The 25,866-nt window shown below is 44.8% G+C and overlaps 1 protein-coding gene across 3 annotated transcripts in view; it reads left to right on the forward strand.

Annotated features, from left to right (window-relative positions):
- The window catches only part of ITGA9 (integrin subunit alpha 9), a 369,289-nt gene that overhangs the window by 30,450 nt on the left and 312,973 nt on the right, over positions 1–25,866 (forward strand). For all 3 annotated transcript variants that reach the window (XM_034956118.2, XM_034956120.2, XM_034956121.3), the window contains exons 5-7: positions 12,051–12,118; positions 20,715–20,844; positions 23,537–23,622. In XM_034956118.2, coding sequence (XP_034812009.1) covers positions 12,051–12,118; positions 20,715–20,844; positions 23,537–23,622 — 284 coding nt within the window. The remainder of the gene's footprint in view (positions 1–12,050; positions 12,119–20,714; positions 20,845–23,536; positions 23,623–25,866) is intronic.

A 25,866-nucleotide genomic window follows, 5' to 3' on the forward strand; every position in this document is an offset into this window, starting at 1 on the left:
TTTCAAGTTTTCTCAGCCTAATTTTGGGTAAGCTGGAACCTGCTCCTTCTGTAAGTGCTGGACTATTTATTTCTTAATTCCCCTCCTACTTTATTTGGACAGAAGTCTCACTGGCTTATGTCCACATTGCCTTTGGGCCTCCCTGGGTTTTCCTAGGTTTCAAATTTTGTGGACACTAAAAAGGATTCATGAGAAACACTATATGGACACTGGGACCCTTCTGGGTACTGAGGTGACACAGGTAGGGTGCTCTGGGAAACGTCCCCCACAGAAGAGCCAGCAAGATCTCTGCAGGAGGCACAAACCCTCTCCCCTATAGAGTGAGCCTTCCTTTGGTTTTTCTTTCTCCTCTGTATCAGCATTTGATCAGCTCTGGCTGGGCCATGTAGGGAAATGAAACTCTGGCCCTGTTTATATCTGTATTGTCCCAAACAGAAGAAGAACAAACTTCATCTTAAAAATAGAGGATGATATAATCAATCAAGAGTGGAGGGATCGTTGGTTTCAGAAACGCAAAGCATGTGTCAAGCCTGGGTTTCCACTGCCCCAGTTTACTCCTCCTTTTTCCTAAGGAAGAAAAAGGAAAAGCCTCTAGAACAACTGGTGGGGCAGCTCTTCAGGCTGGGAAGGAGCGAGGGGCTCAGCAGGGTGATGGAGGCAGTGATTGTTGAACCATACTAGTTATGCATAGGACCAGTACTTTGGTTTTCCCAGAAGATGACATGTTGTGACAGGGACACATGATGGTCCCTGACGATTCCTCTATATATACCACAAGCACAAGGACAGCCCTCCGAAGAGGGAGGTGGAGTTCAATGTCCATGTGTACGCAGGTCCACGAGGCTCATAATTCTGCATTACTTTCTATTAAGTAGCTGTGGATCATCAGTAGGCCAGTGTTGATCTGAGGTCTTTACACATTCTCTCATCTAATCTTCCCAGAAGCTGTGAAAAATGTTTGTTTCTTTTTTTTCTTGGGTCTGATTACAGGTATTTTATTTTGGAAATTGTTCTAGAAGACACCAGTGAGGCAGGGGGGAGTAAGAATGGGAAGGGAAGGCAGCCCATGGAAGATGTACTCCTCAGCACGTTACCTGGGCGAGTGGGTGCAGTCTCTGGGGTGGGTGCTGGGGCCAGTGTGGAGCACACACCTAGAGTCCTCCTGCCTGAGGGCTGAGGGGAAGGGGCTTCCTCCACCTGGCATCCTGTCCTGCCATGTGTGTGGGCTGGGAAAGCCTCCAGGACAGAGGTGCTGGCAGGTGGCAGTCAGGCCACATCACAGGAATGGTGGTAGGAGCTGGGGGGAGACAGGTGGGATGCCCAAAGGCCAGCTTCTGTGTTGTCATTCTCCTGTGACAGGAGTAAGCAGAGACTCAGAGTGTGTGTGAATTGCCCCAGGTCACTCAAACAATAAATGGTGGAGCAGGATTTTGAAGCTGGCCTCTGTCTGACTCAGCAAACCATTTTGTGTCCTGGTAATTAATGGTAATTTCTGTTAGTTTGTTTTTTAGGGTTTCTAATTTAAATGAGAAGGAAAAGCCAGTCAACAACCCTCACAAAGCAAGAAAGGGTGACTGAACTATCCCAAAAATACAATGGACTTAATGATGGTTAAATGGAACTGGTGAAGAAATTAGCAAAATGATTATGCCCCTGCCCAATCTTCCTTCCCGTGGGCGCACACACACTTTTATATGCTAACCCATTCATTGGCCCAGGGTGGGAAATAAGGGATGGATGGGTCTGGCATGTGGAGTATTGGGGTGTAAGAGCAGCCCCTTAGAAAAATAGGGGACTAAATTGAAAGTTTCTGTAGTTCTTGGCCCTGTAAGAGGAGAGGGGTAGAAGATGCTGAGTATTTTTCTAGAAGACTGGACTGGACCGGTGGGGCTGGGAGGATGCCGGCCGTAGTGAGAGGGCTCTTGTCTGTGCTCTGTTGGCTTTAGACATCTCCACCTCCCTGTTTTGTGGTTTAAACTAGACCTACTTTGGCTTTTAAGGCCACCATTATTTCCTCAATGTGGAGAAACTCAGTAAAGCAAGTTCTCTGTTCCAGGTTAGGGGTCACATTATGGTTAAAGACAATGGGAAGATTTTAGAGTTTGACAGGACCTTTCAGATACCACCTAGAACAGCCTCCTGTCTTTCATGAGGTCCAGAGAGGTGATGGCCTGAGTTTTTCTTTCTAATCTGTTATTCACATGCCACACAATGGAGAGGCAGAGTAGCTTGGTGGCCAATGCACAGATTCTGGACACAGACTGCCGGAGTTCAAGTCCCGGCTCTGCTACTTCCTCTTATTAACAGTGTAATCTCAGATGGGTTATTTAAGTTCTCTGTGCCTAACCAACCTCAAGGGTCTATGAAGAGGACTGAGTTAATGCTTCTAAGTCCTTAGAACAGTGTCTGGCATATACTTGCTAATATATGCTAAGCATATATATACTAATATGCCATGTACAACATACTGTATTCTGAGCAAGTGTTTGTTAATCATCATAGGGTGACTGACTTGTGTACCGGGAATAGAATCCACTTAATCTTAAGTACTTGTTAGTTGCCAGATAGACAAAACCCAAGTGACACAGTTCCAGCTATCAAGAAGCTCCCCATCTACAGGGGAAAACAGAGAGGGGACAGGGTGTTTTAAAAGTGGGAGGGCCGTGTGGAGAGAGAATTTCCTGCCAGTGTGTACTGCTGGAGCCTGTCCCCAAGGGTTTGAGCTGCATCCAAGTGCAAGGTGGCATTATTTCATTTTACAATTGGAAAAACTGAAACCCACTTAAAGTCTGCAGGCTGTTGAGACTATGGAAGAGAGGGATGGTGGAAATTCGAGACTGGTCATGGTGGTGGGCACAGGGCAAGGGAGGAGGGGGACGGCTGCCTCTAAACCCATTTCTTGTGGGATGGTGGAAAGACCGTGGGAGGGGCTGTGGGTTGAGGACGGCTCTGCTGCACTTCTGCCCCTTTAGCCTCAGGCCTGTCACTTGGCCTCTCAGTGGGAGTCGACGCTGTGATGCCTCCACTGCATTTACCGCTTTGGGTTATGGTGAGGAGCTCCCGAGAAAACTCAGGTGAAAGTGTTCAGCAAGGCCACCCATTGTTCTATAACTGTGGCCTCATGGTAAGTCTCCATATGGGCCAGCTGTGCTCCTTTACAACATTGGAAGGTCGGTTTGGTTGCAGAGACTCTAAATATGTGGGGATCTTTCCAAAATGTCTCAAGCTTTTGAATTCTTAAAAAATCGGTCTCTGGTTTGGCACTAGGACATGGCTTCTCAGGTGCTTCCTGTTTCTGGTTGGATGGGAAAAGCTACCAGAATATCCTGTTGGAACCAGGAAAAACAGAGGAAATGGGAAATAAAAATGAATTTAGGACATAAACTCATGGAGCATATCCTTCAGTCAGTTTAGTTTGTGTTTGTCTGATGTGAGAACATCATTACCTACCATATGTTCTTTGGTTTTTTCAGAATGTGTGAGAAAACGAGAGCTTTGGTGGGACGATGTATAGGGAAAACTACTTGTAAATTAAAGGGCAAGCACTATAAAACATTAATTACTATTAACCAAGCTATGATATTTTAGGACTCCGAAATGTTAAGTCAATGCATGTGATAAAATCAAGTACAGAGATTTCTTTCATCCTTTGCCCTTGAGACCACTGAGGCAAGAAGCCGGAACTTAGCAGAAGTGAGACTGCAAACAAGTTGTCTTTTTATTGTGACAGAAAAACCTCATGAGTGTGGAATAGTTTGGGAGCAGCATGGCAAATTAACAAAGCCTGTTCAAGATTAAACTCTGAGAAAGAAATGCAAGAGGTAATTATGATGCCATGGTATGTTAGACCTAAATTGTGGAATCTGGCTTTACTACTCACTTATTGCTATGATTAAACCTATATACTCCTACTTTCTGACTTAGTGACCTTAGGCAAGCTCCATGAGCCTGGTGCCCTCATCTATAAAATGGGCAGATTAAGATCTACTTAAGAGGTATGTGAGGTATAAAGTGCCTACCACAGTGCTCAGTCGAGAGTGAATGCTGCTCATTGCCTTCAATTAGAAAATGTAAATTTTCTAATTAATTTTCAAGCAACATAATACTATTCTTAAATATTCTCAGAAGGTGTCTAACATATCCTGTTTTAGTGACTAGATAATGAAGGGTAGAAAGCTGGATATTCCTAAAATGATTTTAAGAGCCCTTGGCAAGTTATAATTTCTCAAATACTGTTGAAGATCATATTGGCACAATTTGGTTGGTAAGTGTTCCTTCCCTCTTTTTGTAGATGACCTAAAACTTTAACTCATGCCATGTTTAAATGTACTTAAATTTGGGATTGTTGAAGTCTGAATTTTACTGTGCTTTAAAATTGTGATGGAAAAACTTCCTATGGATTCCAAAGATTTCTGTACCACTCTATTATCAGGGAATGACTGGCTTTTATTCCTAGTGTGTGTTTGCATTTCCTAGGACAGTGATCATTTCCAGGGAAGGAAATAGATTACCCATTCAAAGGTGAAGATTTTTTTCCCCTTTAGTGTTAAAAGTGGTCTCCACAGGGGATAAAAATCAATGAAGGTCCATTTACAAATGAAAAGGAATTGGGGTTTTGTTGTATTTTTGTTTTGTTTTTGTTTTGGAGAGAACCATAAAAGGCTAAGTTGATCCATTTAAAAATTCAAGAACAAGCCTCATAAATTTTTATTAAATAAAGACCTCTACATTTACATAGGATTTTATGGTTTCCAAGGAGCTTTAATAAACATTATCTTATTTAAATAAATACAGCAAATTAAAGAAAAGAGGATGCAGTTGTACATTATGGCCAGTTAAACAGAGAGGGATTCTGAGGGGGAGGAAGGGAGGGTGGCCCCAGAGGACAGCCATGGCTGTAAGGAGGAGGCCAGAGGTCTCCAGCAGGGCCTCTCTGGGGCTTTCCAGGTTTCCTTGGAGCCAAGAATTTTAATCTTGGGCAAACCTGTCTCCTATACTTCAAACGTGTTTCCATGTATTACGTGGAATTATAGACTACCTAAACTGCATCTTTTGTTTCTCTCAGAAAAATTCACAGATTCAGATTCACCTAATATTTATTGAGCACCTACCTGGTGCCAGGGGTTGTGCTAGGTACTTAACATTTTTGATCTTACCGAGTAATCACATCATTCTCAGATAAGTATTCTTATCCTTGTTATACAGATGAGAAAACTGAGGCCCAGGGAGCTTGATGAAGGTCACAGGCTTATTAGTCAGAGGAGGGGTTGACGGCTTTTAAGGGTGTAGTAGGTTTCTTTGTAGCTACCTGTTCTGTTGGGATCCTGGTTTTCTTGGTGATTACTGAGTGCTGTGGCCTATCACAGAAAAAAAAGTCATATTTTTTTTCAATGGCATAATTTTAAGAATTTTTGGGACACTACACTATAAACTTGTTAAGCTATGTTTCAGTTTTGCAATTATAGATACACTCTGTAGACAAGTCCCAGTAGGTACAGAGGGCAGACGTGGTTCCTCAGACTGATAAAATGTAGCCAGGAGACCAATCTGCTCTAGTCTGGAGTGGCTGCTTACTGGGAACATTGGTTTCAGCATCTGCACAGCAGTTTGTCTGTCCATGCTTTGGTGCCAGTTATTTCATGAGTCTTTTTATTTTTATTTTTTGGTTATATAGATCAGAGGTTTCTGTGTTGCCCAGGCTGGCCTCGAACGTCTAGCCTCGCCTTCTTATGCGCCAGGACAACAGGCCTGAGCCACTGCAGCTCCCTATTTCATGAGTCTTTTAGCTTTGGTCCCAAAATTGAATTCTGCTCAGTTCTGAGCTGGGGTTCTCACTGAAATGTGACTGTCCCATGTTCAGGGTCACTTTTTTTTTTCTGAGAGTAGAGCATGACACAATGCATAGTAAGTTGAATGTCTATATATACATTATTATGTGCCTGTATTATTACTTGCTGCTGAAGTAGGGAGTTGGCAAAATGGGTTGCTAAGTTCTAGGTAAAGGGAACGCTTTAAAGATTACAAAACTCCTTTTTTGGTAATATTAAAAAATTATTGGCCAGGCGTGGTGGCTCATACCTGTAATCCCAGCACTTTGGGAGGCTGAGGCTGGCAGATCACCTGAAGTCAGGAGTTCGAGACCAGCCTGGCCAACATGGTGAAACCCTGCCTCTACTAAAAAATACAAAAATTACCTGGGCATGGTGGGGTGCATCTGTAATCCCAGCTACTTGGGAGGGTGAGGCACGAGAATCACTGGAACCTGGGAGGCGGCGGTTGTGGTGAGCCAGGATTGCACCACTGCACTCCAGTCTGGGTGACAGAATGAGACTCTGTCTCAAAAAAAAAAAAAAAAAAAATTATTGTAAAAAATAACATAAAAATTACCATTTTAACCATTTTTAAGTGTACAGTTCTGTAGCATTATGTACATTCACACTGCCATGCCATTATCACCACCATCCATCCCCAGAACTTTTGCATCATCCCAAACTAAAGCTCTGTACCCATTAAACATGAACTCCTCATTCCCTGCTTCCTCTAGTCCCTGGCAACTGCCATTCTACTTTGTCTCTGAATTTGGATACTCTAGACACCTCATGTAAGTTGAATCATACAGTATGTGCCCTTTTGTGACTGGCTTGTTTCACTTAGCATGATGTCCTCAAGGTGTATCCATATTGTAGCATCTGTCAGAATTTTCTTCCTTTTTAAAGGAAGGAATATTTAATAACATTCCATTGTATGTGTGTGCCCCACATTTATCTATTCATCTGTTTATAAAACATTTTGTTTGGATGATAAGAATGTTTTCACTGGAAATGTGCTTTGTGAAGCATAAGGGAGTGGCAGAAGCAGATCAGAAGTTGGGAGCCTTGCTCTTGGGTCCTGATGCTGAGGCTAATCAGCAGTGTAGCTTTAAACAAACCACTTGCTCTTTCTGAGCAAAAATATTCCATTTGTAAATAAATGGACAGAGTTAGAGTTATTAGGCATTCCCTAAAGATCTTTTCCCCTTTTAAAATCTTTCTCTCATTTAATTCTAAGTTTCTGGCTTTATGCACTTTGTGTTTCATGCACACCATAGCTTAGTCATCAGTTATTTTCATAAAATGTTCTCGCTTCCTCTTTAACCTAGCTGTTTAATTTATTTACATTTTTTCCCCTATTTATATGGTGGTCCCTTGTAAACCGAGGGTAGTTTTATTCTCTCTTCATTTTTCTGTATAATTGCCCTTTTTTTTTTACTAGAGCTGTGTCTGCCCAAATGCATTGTTTCCTGTATTGTACAATTATCAGTTATTTAGATTTGCCACTCTGTTAGAAACAAAATGCTTGTTCCTCAGTGCCACAATGAAATAGCACTTGAACATAAATTTAATTTTCTCAGCAAGGCAGTTTTTACTTCTATTGAAGCGTGCGACGTGTGGATGGAGTAATGGTAAGAGCACACCTGGACAGGGGAGGGGCAGGGGTTCTTATTCCTGATGCAGGTAGCCCCTACTGCTGTGTCGTTCCCCTATTTCCTGGGGTTCAACTGCATAGTCTGAGCTAATTCCAATTGGCTATTTTAAAGAGAGCAGGAGTACGATCCTGAGTGGCGGGGTGAGTAGTTTGGTGGGAAGGGTGGTTACAGAACAGGTGACTCAGGATGATTTGGGTCAGAGCAAGTGACCAGGGGTGACTCAAGATGGAGCAGGTAACCAGGGTGACTTGGGTTAAAGCAGGTGACCAGGGGAACAGATCTGAACTACTGATTAGAACTGGCGGGAAAGTTGTTTACTGAAACTGGAGGCAAGGGGGCCAAAGAGAACCAGGAAGTTAAACTTTAAAATGGAAAATCAAAGAATAAGAGAGCTGAACATACTGACATACTGATTCTTTGAAGAGAAACTTGGAATTCGCTATAACAACTCTTTGGTGAAATTCAGAATAAAGACTGGCAAGCTATTTCTCCCCCAGTATTTTATTTCAGAGCTAAGCTAAGGAACTACAGAAAAATAATTGTAAAATTGATGTGTTAAAAAGCTTTGAAAGACAAAACTTTCTCAAATGGGTAATATGAAGGGAGATTATTAGAAAGAATATATGTTACGCTGTATGTGAATCTTGATCTTTCTGTGGAATGGTTTTAGCCTGGTCTTTTGGAAAGGGTACAGGAAGTGACCCCACCCGATTGGTGGTCTGCTTGAATTACATTCATTAATGTAGGCTCCATGCATTGAGTTGAGGATTGTGAACATTTGGAAACCAGTATTTTTTTCCTCTCTGAATTGCCTTCTGTTTAGACAGGGCTTAATAAAACCAGGAGCTAAACCAAGGAAAATACTCCCGTTTTTAGAATGGAGGAGCCATACGACTTAATGAATTAAAGCATGTAATGCAGGCCAAGTAATTCAAACCCACCCATAGCAGGAAGAGTTCCACAACCTGGTTCCAGCTCCTCTAAGTGACTTCTAAGTCCGCTTGTTCAACCCTATCTTTTGGGTCTCAGATTTGGCTCCCCCCCCCCTTTTTTTTTTTTTTTTTTTTTTGAGACCGAATCTGGCTCTGTTGCCCAGGCTGGAGTGCAGCGGCATGATCGTGGCTCACTGCAACCTCTGCCTCCCAGACTCAAGCCATCCTCCCACCTCAGCCTCCTGAGTAGCTGGGACTACAGGTGTGCACCACCACACCCAGCTAATTTTCGTATTTTTGTAGAGATGGGGGTCTCACTTTGTTCCCCAGGCTGATTTTCAACTCCTGGACTCAAGTGATCTGCCTGCCTCGGCCTCCCAAAGTGCTGGGATTACAGGTGTCAGCCACCGTGCTGGCCAGCTTCCCCAAATGTAAGTGTTAGGTTTGTTACGGTGCCTGTGAGCTGCTGTCAGGCAAAGCCTGCTTTTCCCCTGCTTCTTTGAGGTGGATAAATGTTTTGTTCAGTAGTGGAGAGGGCACTAGCTATTGTAGTCCTCTCTGCAGGGCCATGTCCCTGGGGGCATTTGGAGACCAAGTAGACATGCCCAGGAGCAGTCAACTGCTGGGCCCCACGGCCTTTGTGTTTGTGCAGGAAAAGTTCTTCCTGGGAACACAGGAGACTGGAGGTCACCCCCACCCCTTCCCAGGTCCCTCCACCCTGCACTTCCTGGACTTGTCAATGGAGGGAGGGTGTGTGACCCAGGCTTGTTGGGGATGTTGTTTGTGGGGCAGCCCCTTGCCTCTCTCTGCGCCTACCTCACTTCCCATAGCTTTGTGATATAGGCTGTCCTGCCATCTCAGGTCTAGACAAGCAAAATCAAGTTGTATTTTTAAGTTTTTTAGATACGAGTGTGGTAGAATAACCCTATGTACGTACTCTTTGGGGAAGAAAGGCTCGTACATGAACATTTAGAAGATGGATTAGGGAGAAACCTAAACCTGCCCTCTTGACATATATATGAAGGAATCAGGTTAAAATAATAGTAGTGCCCTTAACTCACAGAAATAGCATTCAAAGGAGTGAAAACAATGGAAAGCATGCTTGTGGCCTAGGCTGTGGAAGGTGTGGAATGTGAAACTGTCTAATCCAATAACACCCACTAACTTTCCTAGACTAGAGTTGCCAGGCCCCACAACTGCCCCCAAAGTGTGTGTGGCAGGGATCGGGTAGGTGGTAGAAGGATTAGAACTGGATTCTACTCTACCTTGAAGGGATTAATGACAGTCACAGAAGTTTCTGGGAGGCTGGGACATGGCTTGCTCTCTGATCTAGATTTGATTATAGGAGCCAGTCAGGGGCCCCCATTGTTTGATTCCTTGCCCTAGAGCATCCTGAGAAGGCAGGTTAGATTTTGGGTTTCAGAAACATGAAAGTCAGTGATGGTACTGACTTCCATGTGTGTCCCAGGCCCTCAGACCTCTGGTGGGTCAGTCCCAGCTTGGGAAGGCGGAGGCTGGCCTGAAAACAGTGCTTCATGCTGCCTGAAACAGGGGTGTCTTTAAGGGCTTCCGCTTGCTGGCCTTCAGCCTGGGCCAGAAGTGGGGTATTCTTAGCTCCCAGTGAGGCTGTCACCACCTCAGAAACCCGAGGTCCTGCTCCCAACATAGACCACACCAAGTACAGTTTGGGGAGGAGGTTGAGAAAGGCACTGAAGTTCTCAAATCTCCCATTTTTTGGAGGCCTTGTCATAAAGAGACCTTGAGACTGCTTTAAAAGATGAAAGAGTCCCACACAATTCCTATTCATGTCAGAAATTTATGAGGCTGAACTGGTGGTGTGTCTTGCACTATAGTTTCATTCAGCTCATGGGGTCTGAATTTCCTTTTTATGTTTCATTTTTTCAAGAGTTACAATTGGATGTTTAGTCTCTAGAGTCAGTGGGATGGATATGCTTTTTGCCAGACTTTTCACATTTAATATGTAACTGTTTGTTTAGGTTGAGACATTTTGATCCTTTTTGCCGTTGTGCTATTTGATGCAGGATTTATTATTAATTTGTATTATTTCTTGCTATTATGAAATTTGATGCAGGATTTGTTCATTGCTTTGCACTAGTCTCACTCCCAGCCCTGGTGCAAGATTCTGCAGGGAACAAACAAGTTCCTTTTGTCACTGGACTGCTTTCTGGCAGGTCTAGCAGTTGTCCTTATAATAACCGGACAAGGCAGGAGAACTGATTTTATCCTGCATGGAAGAGGAGTAACTCAATTGACATTCTTTGTCATTTAGCAGTCAGTTAATGGCCACTTACTGGAAAATGTTACTAGGCTCTGTGGTGAGTGTTGTTAGAAACTGAATTACTCTGTATATTTCCCCAGGGCCCTTTTTCCCCTTGCCTGGAGTAGACACTCAGAACGGCAGGAAGTGGCACTGTGTTGCAATCATAGTTTCATTGTTCCTTTGTATTTTGCATTTCAAAAATAATGATATTGCTTTTAATGGTACCAGAGACTTGCCAGGAGCCCAGGGGATGGTACAGGGTCACTGGGGTAGCCCCAGCCTGAGGGTGCCCAGGAGTGGTCTGTGGAAGATCTCCAGCAATGTCAGCCTCACATGTGATTAATTTGAGTCACTGTGAACATCTCTCCACCTCCTTGACTTTACCCATGAAATGATTTCCAACATCCAGTCACTTTCCTGGGTATTTTTAGTCACTCACTTTGCAGAACCTTTGATGGTCTACAGAAGTGAAGGAATGGGTTTCTAAGTCCAAGCTGAGGTAGAATCCTGGCATTGCCATTTACTAGAGCTGTGTGACCTTAGACAATTCACTTAACCTCTCTGAGCCTCAATATTCTTACCTGTTAACAAGTGGGGATATGGGTTCCCAGGGATGAGGGACCGGTGAAATGATATGCCTGGAGACAGCTAACACAATGCCTGGAATATGCTAAGCACTTGTCAAAAGTTTCCTACCCCTCTTCCTTGCCAGCTTAAAATTATAACTGCAGCAGCAGAACGCACCCATTTGTTGGGTAGCAGTGTTGTGAGCTGAGGGGATGGAGGAGAAAAGCTTATCTGTTAGTTTTCTTTCCACCTGGAGAGATCTTTCCCCTTTCCTTCCACACAGCAATAGTGTAACCGAATGCCAGAGCAGTCCCTTCTTCTTGCGGTCCTCTGTGGACGGCTTGTTTCTTTTTGGATGGTAGGAGGCATCCAAAGCCTCTTTTAGGGAAGGTTGGTCTTCTTCCAGGAGACTCCACACTGGGATGGCCACATCATTCCATTTCTGGGTCACGTTTTCAGCTCCTTGGGCCTGCAAGGGATCTCTGTCCCTTCTGGAATAAATGAAATAATTGTCACTAGCCTCCCACTTAATGACTGTGGCTACTGCTCCTCTTTCTCGCACACGAGGGGAGGAAGTCTGCTGGGGCACTGGGCAGCCTCCCTTCCCGATGGCACCAGAGCCTGGATTTTTGAGGTCTGGTGGATTCCTGAGACTTTCCTTCCTCACCCCAGTCTGGACGGCATCCCTGGGCCCAGCCTGCCGCGGCACTCGTGGGAAGTGGCTGGCTGGCTCTGCTGGCTCCACGCACAGCTGGCATACACTGACATGGCTGTGGTTTGCTTCTCTCTCCTTCCTTCCCCCTAGAGTATAAGAAGAAGTACGGAGAGGAACACGGCTCCTGCCAGGCTGGGATAGCGGGCTTCTTCACCGAGGTGGGTGTCTGCTGTCTGGGCATTTCTGTTCTCTTGTGGGTGTTCATTTCCTTGCTTATATGATTTTGGCAACCCTTAGAGGTGGGACTTCTGGAGTCCCAGATACTTGAGCCTCGAGGGAGCAGATTCTGGTCCTCACACCAGAGGAGGCTATTTCAACCTGCCAGGAGGGCACCAGCTGGCCAGAGACCACTGGGCAGAGGAGGTGGGGTGGCTCATCTCGAGGCTACCCCTATTTGATGATTTCTGTAGGAGTCTGCTTGACTCTGAGACCTGGGGAAGGAGTCGATTTGGGGATGTGTGAGTGAGATGACATTCAGTCAGGTTGTGCCCCATCATTGGCAGCTGTGCAGATACATGAAGCGTGTGAGCATCCCCTCCTAGCAGCCTTCTCTCCTTAGTGGAGAGACTTGTTTGTTTTTCGAGACAGAGTCTTGCTATGTCACTCAAGCTGGAGTGCAGTGGCGTGATCTCGGCTCACTGCAATCTCCGCCTCCTGGGTTCAAGCAATTCTCTTGCCTTAGCCTCCCGGTTATAGGCGCCCACCGCCACACCTGTATTTTTAGTAGAGACGGGGTTTCGCCATGTTGGCCAGGCTGGTCTCGAACACCTGACCTCAGGTGATCTGCCAGTCTCGGCTTCCCAAAGTGCTGGGATTACAGGCTGAGCCACCACACCCGGCCTGAGAGTTGGTTTTACACACAACTCTAACCATTCCTTTTCCCAGATTCTGAAGGACAGGACACCTACATGCTTATGTGCCCGTGTGGTAGTAGCATGACTTTTGGCTGGTAGTACATTTTTAGGGACTGTTTTCTTGTGTCATTCTTACTTACTGTAAGTTTGCCCTTCGTATCAGTTCCTCCTCTCTCAAACACTTTCATGACTGCCTGCTGGCACTGTCCATCCGTGTGGTTGCTCAGGCCAAAAAAAGAGTACTTTTTACTTCTAATTCATCTGCAGTCCTGTTGTTTTAGCCTCCAAAACACATCCCAGATATGACAGCTTTTATTACTATTACAATCGCCTCCATTATCACCATCATGCTTCTAGAAAGGCCACCACCATCACCTGGAGGTACACTGGCCCTGATTGGTCTTCTTACGTCTATTATGCTTTTTTAAAAATTGTGGTAAAAGACGCATAATATAAAAGTCACCACTTTAAAGTGCGATTCAGTGGCATTAGTGCATTCACAGTGTTGTGCACCCATCACCATGGGCTAGGTTAGAACACTTTATCACCCAGCCTGCATCCATTCTGACCTGTGAAGTGTGCTTTCTGCATACTAGCCCCAGGGTCCTTCAAATGAAACCCATCCTTCTGACTCCGAGGCTTCCCAGTCCATGGAGGATTACAATGTAAAGCTCCTCATCCTGGCCCCTGGACTTGGCTCCCTGAGGCCACCTCTCTCTTTTCCTCACTCCAGGAGAGCAGAGAGCTGGGGAAGGGCATGGGACATGGGGGGTGGAGGGAGGATGAAGGGTGCTCTCTGGCTTCCAAAGTGAGGGCCCCTCCTGAGTCAGGAGCAAGACTGCCTACCTTCTTTTCAGAAACTGCTGTTTAAATCCAAAGAGAACATAGACAGTTGGCAATATAGTGTCTGATCCGGAAAGCAAGAAAGAAAAGGCAGGAAGTCTAAAGTTTTATTTTCACTCTCAAAGCAATAAATAGGAGATGCTACCCTCCAACCCCCATTCCGCACCCTCAGTGATTCTTACCTCGCTGGAGAATCATTTTTATGACAGTCGACAGAGTTCTATGCCCTGGGAATGGCACCGCCAATCATCCTAACCATTGAGGCCGAATTTAAAGATTGTTCTCTCACCTCACTCTCCTACTTCTAAGCCACCTTGCAAGTCCCACCACCTCCTATGCCCTCAAAACCTCTAACAATGACATCCATTGCTCTCCACATCCTCTGCCACCCTACAAATCTAAGCCATAGTTGTCTTGCTTCCAACCCACTGCGGAATCCTTCTGCCGTCTTGCTTCCACCCTTGCCTCTGGACAGACTGGTCCCCATGTAGCAGCCAGAACCACCTTTTACAAACAAGAAAAATATCATGGTGCTCTCTTGCTCAGGACTTTCTGGTGTCTTCTCATCCTACTTAGAATGAAATGCAAATGCCTTCCCTTGGCCTCCCAGCCTTCATACCTTTCCAGGCTCATCTCCTACCTCACCCACTACATGGTATTTTCAGCTGCTGCTAGGACATGCCGGACTCCCACTGGTGGCATTGCACTGGAGATCCATTCACGTGGCTCCTTGTACACAAGTGTTTCTTTAGAAGAGACGCTAATGGAGGAACTGCTGGGTCCAAAGGCACTCAGATTTGAATTTTGATACATGTTGGCAAATTGCACTTCAGACATGTTTACCAGTTGACACTCCCCTGCATTGCTTCTGTCTCTATCTTCTGTCACTCAGACTTTAAATTTTTGTTATGAAAAAACATCTCGTTTTAATGTCACTTTCCCTGATTATTAATGTCGTTTAATATCCTTTTAAAATATTGACCATTTGTATTTGTTTTCCTGGAAGTTGCCTGTTTATGTTCTCAGTACATTATTCTGTTTTGTTGTTGTTGTTGTTTTCCTGGTTTTTAGGAACTTGTTACATATTTTCAACAGTAATCTCTTACCTGATCTATGTGTTGCAAATTTTTTCGTCAGCCTTTTTCTTATGTTTTAAGTTTGCCTATGGTGTCTTTATCATCCTGGCAATAAACATGCACATTTGGCCAAATCTATCAGTCTTTTTTTTTTCCCCCTAGATTCTAAACTTATCTCTTAAGAAGGTTATTCCTTATGTGTACTGCAAGTTGGCATGAACAGCTGGGCAGGAGAGTGCCCAGGATCTACAACACATGTCTGGGCTGAACAAACTCCCATATTTTATACTTATATTTTCAATATACTTGTATTTTTAATAGCACTTTCATAGGTTGTTTTTAAAAAAGATTTCGATCTTTAATCTTTCTGGAATTTGTGTTGTATACATTGTGTGATAGAAACTAACTACATTATTTTTCTAAATATATAGTTGGTTGTTCTGATAGTGGTTTGTTAAACAACTTTTCCTCTCCCCATTGAAATGCCATCCTGCCATGTGGCGACTTCACTCTCTTCTTCCATCTCAGTAAACATTTAGATTGTGTGACAACTATGGCTGTTGTTCCTCCAACAGGCCTGTCTAGTATTGTATGACTTGAGTCAGTAGGCAGTGGGAACCACTGTAAGTTCACAAGCAGATGACACACTGGCAGATGGCAGTGTTGAAAGAAAGGCTATTTGAGCTGGGTTTGCCAAGAACTTTGGGAGTGGAAGGGTCTGAAGGGAGGCCTGGTAGGAGGCCGTGATGTGGTAGGAGGCCGTGAAGCAACAGGACAGTGTAGAGGGAGGCTTAAGGAATAAAAATGATTGGGGGAGGCAGAGAATATGAAGGAAGTGTCAAGGGGCTGGGTGGCCAGGGAGCTGTGGGGTAGAGGAAGGAGGGTTTGAGCCAGGCTTCTGGAGAATGGTGGTGCCTCTGGTGAAAAGGGGTTGCCTGAGAAAGAATCCATTGGGAGATATAAACTGCCAAGTCTGCTTTCAGACACATGGAGTGTGCGATGTTTTTAGAGGACGTTTGGACTTAGGGACTGGAGTCCTGCCTGGGGCAGAAACTTAGATTTGGCCCTTGCTCATGACTCTCTTAGGGGATGAGTGTGCTTAGTGTAGGGCATGGGGGAGACACCTCCCTTTAGATGGGAGGAGAAGCTAGATTGATGGGAGACATCAGAACTCAACGGAGATGTTGACAGAGAGCCGAGGAGAAAGTGTTCCCAGGAGGGAAGTGTCATTATGTTTGCCGCAGCAGCTGGCAAGTCAGGCATTGGGCTGAGTGGAGGCAGGGAGTGGTAGGAGGAACCGGCGGGGCAGGAGTGTGGAGGGGAAGTCCAGGTAGCAGTGCAAGCTCAGGGTGACCAGAAGAACAGAAGACCTGCTGAAATCCAGGCTTTGGGATTTAGAACCTGAGGGAAACATGGGGCGTCAGCATGTGCTGGCTGTGCTCATGGTACAGCAAAGTGGGGACATGGTGGGTGTACAGAGTGGCCGGGGAGGGTGGGCGGTGGTGAGTGGGAAGGCAGCCCCTCTGGGCGCCACTCTGTCCTCTCACCCCGGCCTGCTGTCTCCTGGCTACTTTGGACTTTGGCCTCCGCTTCAGTTCCCAGGCTTTTGGCCTCCTTAAACAGGAGGTCTTTGAACTCACCGCCTGCCTTGTTTCTGGAAGTTCAGCTGTTTGTGGCTGAGCAGGAAATGTGGTTGAAGGGTCCAGGCCAGCGCGACTCCCCTCCTCTGCCCTCTTGCTGACCTCGCCACTTGGGCTTGCCTTTTCTGTGAGCTCTTGTCCCCTCCCAAGCTGGACATGGATCTGTGGCCTTCTGGTCATAGCTATGTTGCCCCAAAATATTTTGGCCTAAGGTGCCTGCTTGACCTACAGGTCAGTGACCCTGAGCTTAACAAAGCCTTCTGAGCTATGGATACCACCTGAATTTTAGCCTGTCATTGAGGATTAGAGAGAATTTCCTGGGAGGTTTATTTATTTTTGTAGATGAGGCTAACAGAGGTAGTAGATACTGCTTAGCAGCAAGAGAGGATTTGGACCAGCTGGGCTGGCGTTCACGCCTGCTGTAGAAGCCTAGAGGCACTTGGGTGGGAGTTTGTTCAGCACGGACTTCCGTTGTAGATCCCGGGCACTCCTGCCCAGCTGCTCATGCCAACTTGCAGTACACAGAGGAAATATATGGCTTCTCCCAGGCCCACCTACATACCCCGGTCCCTCTAGGGGTTCTGCTAATAAATGCATCTTGGGAAAAAGCTGCATTGCTTATTGATGGGATTCCACAAATGTGATTTAGGTAGTGGTGGCCTTTGCTTAGAGAAGCTTTCATTTGTGTGTGTGACATTGACACTGGCTGTTCCTGCATGGTGGGGAGCTAAGTATTGGTCACTTTTTCCTAGCACTTGTGAACAGCACCAGAAAGGTCACAAGCATCATCCATAGTGAACAGAAAACACAACTATGAGGGATTTCCAGGAAGGCACTGTCCCTCCCTTCAGCCTCAGCCCTGAGGGTCGCAGGCTTGGCCCTGTTTTATGTAGTATGGGCTGAAGGGAGAGGGGTGTGAGCACTGGGGGCGGGGTGGCGTGGTGCGGTAAAAACAAGAGCTGTTGGTTTTAAAGGTTTTTGAAGACAGGAATTACTTTATCTTACCCTGTTTGTAATGTTTGAGAGGGGATGCAGTGGTATGGTAGGCATACATTTTTCAACTTTTATCCTGGGTTAGTCTAAATCATCAGAAAGCAACATATCCCATCCCTGCCCCCAATGTCCCGAAGAGCCTTTTCAGGCCTGTGCTGATGCTCAAAGCTTTGGCCTGTGCAAAGCTGCAGGTGGAGAAAGCTCTGCACTGAGGATACATCTGGAGCTGAGGAGGTTGCTCATTAGGTTCTTCAGTGCCCTTTGTATTATATTTGGACACTGATTACAAATTCCTTTCCAAGCTCAAGGCCAGGAGAAAAAGTCTCTCTCCTCTGATGAACTTATTTGTGTTTTTTGTACTCTTTCTAGAACTAGCCTGGTCTTTTATGCGGGACAGATGAGTGTAAAAAGAATGAGTGGATGGATGCTCTGCTGTGTTTCCCAGTGGAGCGTCCTGACTGCAGAAAGCTATCTATTTTTATAAAACAACGAGATACCCCTGGGAACATCTGGCTTATCATCAACAGCTTCCTTCAAGGGGGGTAGGATCTCAAAACTTTAAAATGAAGTGCTCATCAACAGTCATTTCTTGTCTACACCCTCCTGAATTATCAAAAAGCAAGCCTTTCCGGCGAGAATCTAGTGGCTTTTCTTCCATCTGTGTTCCTGCCCTATCCTTTGTTAAGGCTCTTCCCCAAATTAACCATAGCACATATTGTTTAAGGCATTGCCCTCTTGCCTGCAGGCTCTATCCTCCTCTCTCAATTTTTTTTCTTTAGGTACTTTTGGCTTTTGCAGACACTTGCTCCCTGAGAATTCAGTGGTGACTTTATGAATTGTCCTCAGAAATTCTAAATCTCTGCGGCAGTATCTAGCCTCCAAGGACTTGTCAGAGCCAGCAGCTTCTGCCAGTGCATGGGCTCGTCTCTGCAGAGGGAGATCAACCTGAAAAGATCTGTTTCTGAAATATATGTGGGTGACCAAGGGACGGGGTGCAGGGGAATTATGAAGGCTCAGGGGAAGGTCAGGTGGGTTTCAGCAGTGAGAGACTTGACCTGCACAGCATCTGTTATCCCCATGAGCCTTCATGACCAGTATCTTTGGAGTTTTGTCTATAGCTGAAAGGTTTCCTCTAGAAATTTTGTTGATTTTAACCTGTTTGCATAGAATTTTTTTCTGAAATACTTTGCACATTACCATGCTGTCTTACCCCAAGAATGATCTACGAAGGGACTTTATTTATCTTTATATCTAGTGTGAACTCTGAGACATAATAGTAGGTGCCCAATAAACATTGTTGAGTGAAAAATTACTGATTTCATTAGAAAAATAATTCTGATTATTTCTTATTGCGGTGTCGAAACTTTAGAAAATAAAGGTAATCCAAAAGTAGGGATTCCCTGTTGGGGAAAGGAAGGACTGAAAGCCAGGGACCTCTGATGGATACAAGCACAGCCTGCCTCCTAGCTCCAGCACAGCCTCTGCACAATGGGAGCTTCGTCTTAATGCTTGTAAAATGTCATCTCATTAGCATGTTTTGTGTTTTTATGTGATAACTTCCTTGTTAGTGTTTGATCACTGTTCTGGAATTTTAAAAAATCAAGATTATTAATTAAAAAAATTAATACATATAATAAAATACACTATTTTAAATGCAGAGTTCGATGAGTTTTGACAAATGTGTATACCATGTCGTCTCTGTCTGAATGAAGATGAGAACATTTCCATCACTTTGGAAAGTTCCTCATGCCCCTTTGCAGACAGTGTTCCTCCTCTTTACTCCAGGTACCCACCGATCTGACTTCCATCAGTGTGGATTGGTTTTGCTGATTCTAGAACTTCCTATGAATGGAGTCATTTTTTTTCTCATCAACATTTGGTCTAGGATTCACCCACATTTCAACTGAGTTTTGAATACTGCAAAAGGGTTACACAAGCAGAGGAAGTGTGAGGGCATTGCACAGATGGAGATAAAAAGAGCAGAGGGAGTTCCGAAGACCAGAATTAGTTTAGAGTGTCCTAGGCATGCAGTCTGAGGGGGCAGTGGCGGGAGAAGAGCCTAATGTGGTTGAAATAGTGGACAGCGTTGAATTTTACCTGAGCCCTGCACTCTTGGAAAACAGTCTGGTCTAGAATTTTGAAAAATACAAAGGAAATAAACTTTGGGAGTGAGACAGCAGGGGATGTTGATTGATTTCCATTATCGTATCACCCAGGGGAAAACCCCAGCAGATATCTGTGCTGACTTCCTTGGGTGACCAAATCATTTCTGGGAACTTAGGGTTATTGTCAGCATTGGTGATGGTTCTGGGGCACAAACATGCTCTCAGCCCTGTTGACCATTTCCCCCTGATCTAAATGCTGAAGACAGCTGTGCCTCTTATGTTCTTGAGTCTTTTTTTTTTGGCAGAGTCTTGCTATGTCACCCAGGCTGGAATGCAGTGGCATGATCTTGGCTCACTGAGACCTCTGCGTCCCGGGTTCAAGCGATTTTCCTGCCTCAGCCTCCTGAGTAGCTGGGATTACAGGCATGTGCCACTACACCTGGCTAATTTTTGTATTTTTAGTAGAGACAGGGTTTCACCATGTTGGCCAGGCTGGTTTCAAACTCCTGACCTCAAGTGATCCACCCGCCTCGGCCTCCCAAAGTGCTGGGATTACAGGCATGAGCCACTGCGCCCGGCCTTGAGTCTGTTTTTAACAGTGATACCGTCTATTGCTGCCTTGTGGTCTCCTCTTCCAGTTTGTGTTCTTCCTTAGTTGACCTCGCTGGTCTCTTGGTTTTGTTCTTCCATGTTTGCAGTGGACTGTAATGATCGTAAAACCATGTTCTAGAACGTCCCTGAGAGGGTCTTGAGTGTGGTCTGGAGGGGATTCCCTGGAGTACTAGTGCACAGTTTCCTCTCGCTATGCATCAGGTCGGGGGAGTTGAATGGTGAGCCTGGAGTCCAGGCAGCGTGCGGTATTGCTTACTGCTTTTCATGAGTGGTGTTCCCCAGAATCTGTGGTTGAGGTCAATGTCAGCTGTTTGTCATTTCCTTGTTAGAGCCTGATGTAAAGTTGAGGAAATGTGTGTGGTCTCATCGTGGATAGAATAGGGGCCTGGCCTGTCGTAAATTCTGGCACCTTGCTCAGTCTCTTCACATCTTTAGTCCTGATAATCCCGTCTGTATAATAGATTCCATAATGCTGGTGAATCTGGTGAGATCTGTTTTTGTTGCTTAGCTGGGGAAAAAAAAGTTCTTGGTGTGAGGAATTTCTCCTTTGTTGTGACTGTGGTTCTCATTGCACTCCCCTCCTCCCCTCCTCACTTCCTTCGCTGGTTACCGTTGGATTTCTTTTTGGTAGGAGCTGGTGGTGATGGGTGCTCCAGGGTCATTTTATTGGGCTGGAACCATCAAAGTGCTGAACCTTACGGACAACACCTATTTGAAACTGAACGACGAAGTGATCATGAACAGGCGGTACACCTACCTGGGTGAGTACTCAGGGAGAGAACAGGTAAGAAAGGGGAAATGGGAGTGATTCCCACCAGATTCACAAATTATTGCTTTATTGTTGGAAAGAGGAGTTAGTTGGCTTTGACGCCTGTTGTTCTAATGACTTACATCTTTAGCCAGGGCATCTTCACATCTAGCTCCACAAACACAAGGTAGAGAGGAAAACCAAGGAGGGAACTGAATTAAAACTGTATGCTTTAATTAAAAAGCTGACAGTTGAACCTCCAGGGAAATAAACATTTTATTTTCTCATTTTATCAATTGTTGAAGTTCAGATGGTCAGGTAGAAATGAGTGTGATGGAGTCTTGATTTTCCACGGGCGTCCCTTTGGATGGAGTCCTTGCTTTCTGATCACAAAACTGGTTGCAAATAGAAAGATAAGAACTAGAAATTATCATGACAGATGGCAACCTAATGCTGAAGGTTAATTAAAGGCTCAGAAAAATTTCTCTTGCTTTCTTAACTCTTTTAATCTTCTGGAAAGAAGATAGACACAATTTAATGTAGCTATCAGGCAGAATGACACTGGGACAAGGGCCATGCCAATTTAAGAACAGACATAGGCTGTCTTTGCTTGTGTAGATGACAATTACAAGACTCTTTTCTTTAATTTATGCCCTAAATGCTATAATTCTGGATTGAAAGCGAAGCTAAATTTAGGAAGGCCTAATGATGACACACAATGCTCTTTCACACTCATGATACGTAACTTACAGGGAAAGGCCCTGACTCCCTTTTTGCATAGCGTCACTGGGAACTTCTTGTTAAATGGGGTTAGGGAGTCATTGACTTGCCTTTTCCCTTCTAACTACAAGTTTTTTGCCTGGTAGCATAGACCCAACAATCCTTCTACTCTGGGGTGTTTGCTCCTGTAGGCACCCAGCTGCCTAGTGCTGTTGTTTATTAAGCATTTACCCTATGCCAGGCTGTATGTATTATTTCTTTTTAATTTCTGAAACAACGTTATGAAGTAGCTATTATTATCTACATTTTATAGATAAACTGAGGAGCAAAGAAATTATACATCTTGCCAAGGTCACATGGCTCCTAAGTAGCAAAATTAGGGTATGAACCTGTGGTTTCTGAGCACAGAGTCTAAATGCTGAGCTGCCTTCCCTGTGGGTGCGTCTGAGAGAGCACCTATCACTGGTACCGTACTTCTCACTGGGCTGGGAGCACCTTAAAGACAAAATGTGGGATTGTGTCTCACATTTGGTATAGTGCCTGGTGTATAGTAGTAACTCAACACATATTTATTGAATCAGGGAATGAAGAGAGAGCAGAAGAAAGCCCAGTTTGGATGATGGGTTTGGGGTCTAGAACAGCTACCTTGAAGCTTCGAGCCTGTGGTTTCTCTTTGTATACACATTAGAGGCTCTTATCAGCTGCAGGGATTATCAAGGATCCGTTCAGGCTTTGATCTCACTCAGAATACTCTTAGGTACTATCAGTCGCCAGTCTGAGAGAAATCAGCCACATGGTGAGGAAGAATTGATCATGATATGATGTCATCGCAAAACTCAAACAACTTACAATCACTTTAGAGTTAGAGGGTGATGACAAGTTTGGGGATTATATGGCAGCCTGTACAGGATTTATGCTGGCCAGAGGAGAGCTTTCGGCCTGCTAGCAAGGCTCTCAGAAAGCAGGAGACATTGAGGCTAAGCTTAGGCAATCTTTTCCTTTGTTTCTAGGTTCCTTTTGCATCCATATTTTTTCACTGACCACCCTCCCACCCATCCACCCATCCATCTACCCAACCATGCATCTACCCACCCACCCACTGACAGCTTCTTTTGCCTTCTTGTAGGAGGGAGTGTGGTTAACAGCAGGGGCTTTAGAGGCACATATTAGATTTGAGTCTTGCTGTGTGATCTTTGGCATGTTGTTTAACAGGTTTTTCTAATTCTGTATCTGTAAAATGGAAGAAACAGTCATGCCTTCTTCATAAAGTTTTTAGACTGAAAGAGATACCTAAAGACATGCATAAAAATGTTGGTAGCAACCTTGTTCATATTAACCCCAGCCTGGAAACAACCTAAATGCCCAGCAACAGAATAAACATATGACATATTTATATAACGGATATTACTCAATAATAAAAAGAAACTACTACTGTACTCAACGATGTGGATGAATGTCACAGATGTTATGTTGAGTGAAGTTCAAGAAAAGGCAAACCTAATATATGGTGATAGAAATCAGAATAGTGGCTACCTGTGTGGGGCATATTGACTGGGAAAGGGCATGAGGGAACCCTCTGGGGTTATGGTTCTGTGGTTATAGTCACTTCCTTGATCTGGGTGGTGGTTGCATGGCTACGCTCATGTGTGCATTCATTGAGTTTTACACGTCAGATATATGACCTTACCGTATGAAAACTATGCCTTGAAAAGAAGAAAACAGATATATAGTATTTCATACAGTACTTGTCCGAAAGAAGACACTCAGAAAGCCCTCTTTCCTGCCCTGATATCCTTGTGAACATGACTTTTTGTGAGATGAGAGCCATTTCAGCATGAGAAGGTTGACAGCTGCCATTTTTTTCCTGGTAGTTTATGTTCCAAGAGTAGGGAGCATGCTTGAGAAACATTTTCCTCTGATGGATGTTTTTTTTTCCCTTCCCTTCTTTTTCAACCGTGTGCTTGGTTTCCGCCCATCCTGTTCAGGCTACGCAGTGACCGCTGGCCACTTCTCTCACCCGTCCATCACTGATGTGGTAGGAGGTGCCCCACAGGACAAAGGCATCGGCAAGGTGAGGAGAAACATCTGTGGAATAGCTGGGGTCAGACAGAAGAGGGGAGCATGCTGTCCCTGGTGCAGAGGTTTGCCAGCTGACATTGACCTGAACATTCTACTGGGTGGCTGGCGGGGAGGTGATGAGGAACCCCCTGACTGCCCCACTCCATTGGAAAGTTTCCCTTGAAAGCTCAATTAGAGTGTGAGTATACTCACACTCTCGATTTCCTGCACACTCTCATCTGAGGTTTTTCACAGCTGACCATGTGTGTGTGTGTAATTTATAAGACTGAGCCCTGGCCTTATGATGTCCTTCAAAGGAATGGCATTTAGTGCTGTCCAACTTCAAATCCCAAACCCTTCCCAAGTTTGGCTTTGATTTAATGGAGCTAGGTCCAGTCTCAGATATCTTTGAGGCTTTATTCATGCCCCAAATCATTCTCGTATTTATTTCCCCAGTGTTTGAGAAGGAACATTGGGTTCCCAAGACTGGTTCAGCCCAAAGGCTGGACTGGAAATATGTGGGTCTGGCTTTCCCTAAACTATAGTATCTGCCAAAAAACCCACCCCCTGGATCTAGGGCTGCCTGAATTCCTATGGGAAACATGACCTCTGAGGGGCCTGAATTGTGAACTACGCTCGTTGGTTCTTTATCATGAAGGTACAGGAAATCCAGATTGAGTAGGTACAGATGGATCAGGAACCCACATTTTTAAGAAGCTCCATAGGTTGTCTGATGGGAAAGACTGAGTGAACAGAGGAATGAACTTTGGATCTGAACCTTTAGGGGTAGACCTGTGATAGAGTCTGGTCATATCTCCCAGGGCTTGGAGAAGTGGAATCTGGATTCTGGATTAGCCCAGATGAGCTGAGACCACTGGTAATTGGAGCCTTCAGCCAGGAGGTCAGGATGATCAGGGAGCTGACGAACTTTCCAGTTGACTAGGCTTGACTAAGGATAATTTCTGTGGATCCTCCTGGGCAGAGGTTAGGAGCTGCTGCTCACGTTTCTGGAGCATGTGCCTCCCTCCTCCCTAACACTGATGCTGTGGAAAGAGGTTCTTCAAAACTGAAACCAGATAAACCAGGGCCCTGAGCTGGCAGGGAGGAGGGATCAAGCAGGTGACCTTCGATCACCTCAAGAAAGAGGTGGTTCTTTCTGAGTTGCATGAATTTATCTAAATAGTAGAGAAAGAAGCACTGAGAGCTGTTCACATTGATGTTGTCTTCTTGGGGAGGGGCTGCGGGCTACCGGGCATCTCTGTAGAAATGGTAAAAATGCCTACGTCTAGTTCATAGTGATGCAGGTGCCTCTATGCTAATGATAGCAGCTTTCTTTTCTCCCTAATTGCAGAAAACACGATCCAGTTTTATAGTTTTTCCTTCAGATGATTGTGATGAACTTCATAGTCCCTGTCAAGTCTTAAGATGACCCCTCCGCAAACCCCTCTCACTGGCTATCTGGGGGGTGCAAGGTATAAAGCTAAAAAGTTAAGAATGGTACTTATAATTGATAGAGCCAGACAGCGGGACTCCTGGACCCAGTTTATAAAGTACATAAAAATGCTTCTTTCAATTAGACCACCTGAGAGGCATGGGGAAACTGGTCATAGTGACAAAGTTGCTGACAATTCCACATTCCCAGGGATTGGGGCTAGTACAGACTTGATTCCCAAGGACCCCTGGCCTTCAGGATTTTGCTGGATATTCTAGTGTCAGGGCACAAAAGCACTCACACTAAGATGGCAGTTCCTTATCTCATGGGAAGGTTACTTACACTGGTTCTCATGAGACACTCTTCCCACGAGATGTAATCCAAAAAAAAGAACTTCCATAGTCAAGTACATTTAGGAAGTTAAATGTCAGCGATCGTCTTTGCAGTGGCGATGCATAGTTCACATGAACATGCTAAAGGCTCTAAAAAGTTCCACAGTCAAAGAATTTACTTAATGTTTAACTCCACATTTCCCAAACGAAACTCATACTTACCCAGGCAGATCACATGACTCTAATATTATGTGAAATCACTTTGGGAAACTGCTTTGTCTACAGTACTCATCTCCACCTATCCCTTTATCTTCTGTTGTAATGCCTGGTAAAGTCTTACTGGGAATAAAGTCCAATCCATACCACCAACTAATTTTAAAAACAGGAATAAAGGAAATATTTCAAGAAACAAAATACTAGCTTTTTCTCAGAGTTGAATTGTTTACTTGTAATTTGGAAGCTCCTTGGGTCTTATTGTGTGTGGCTTTTATAA

The sequence above is a fragment of the Pan paniscus genome, chromosome 2 (assembly GCF_029289425.2).
Source record: "Pan paniscus chromosome 2, NHGRI_mPanPan1-v2.0_pri, whole genome shotgun sequence".
Taxonomy (NCBI): Eukaryota; Metazoa; Chordata; class Mammalia; order Primates; family Hominidae; genus Pan; species Pan paniscus.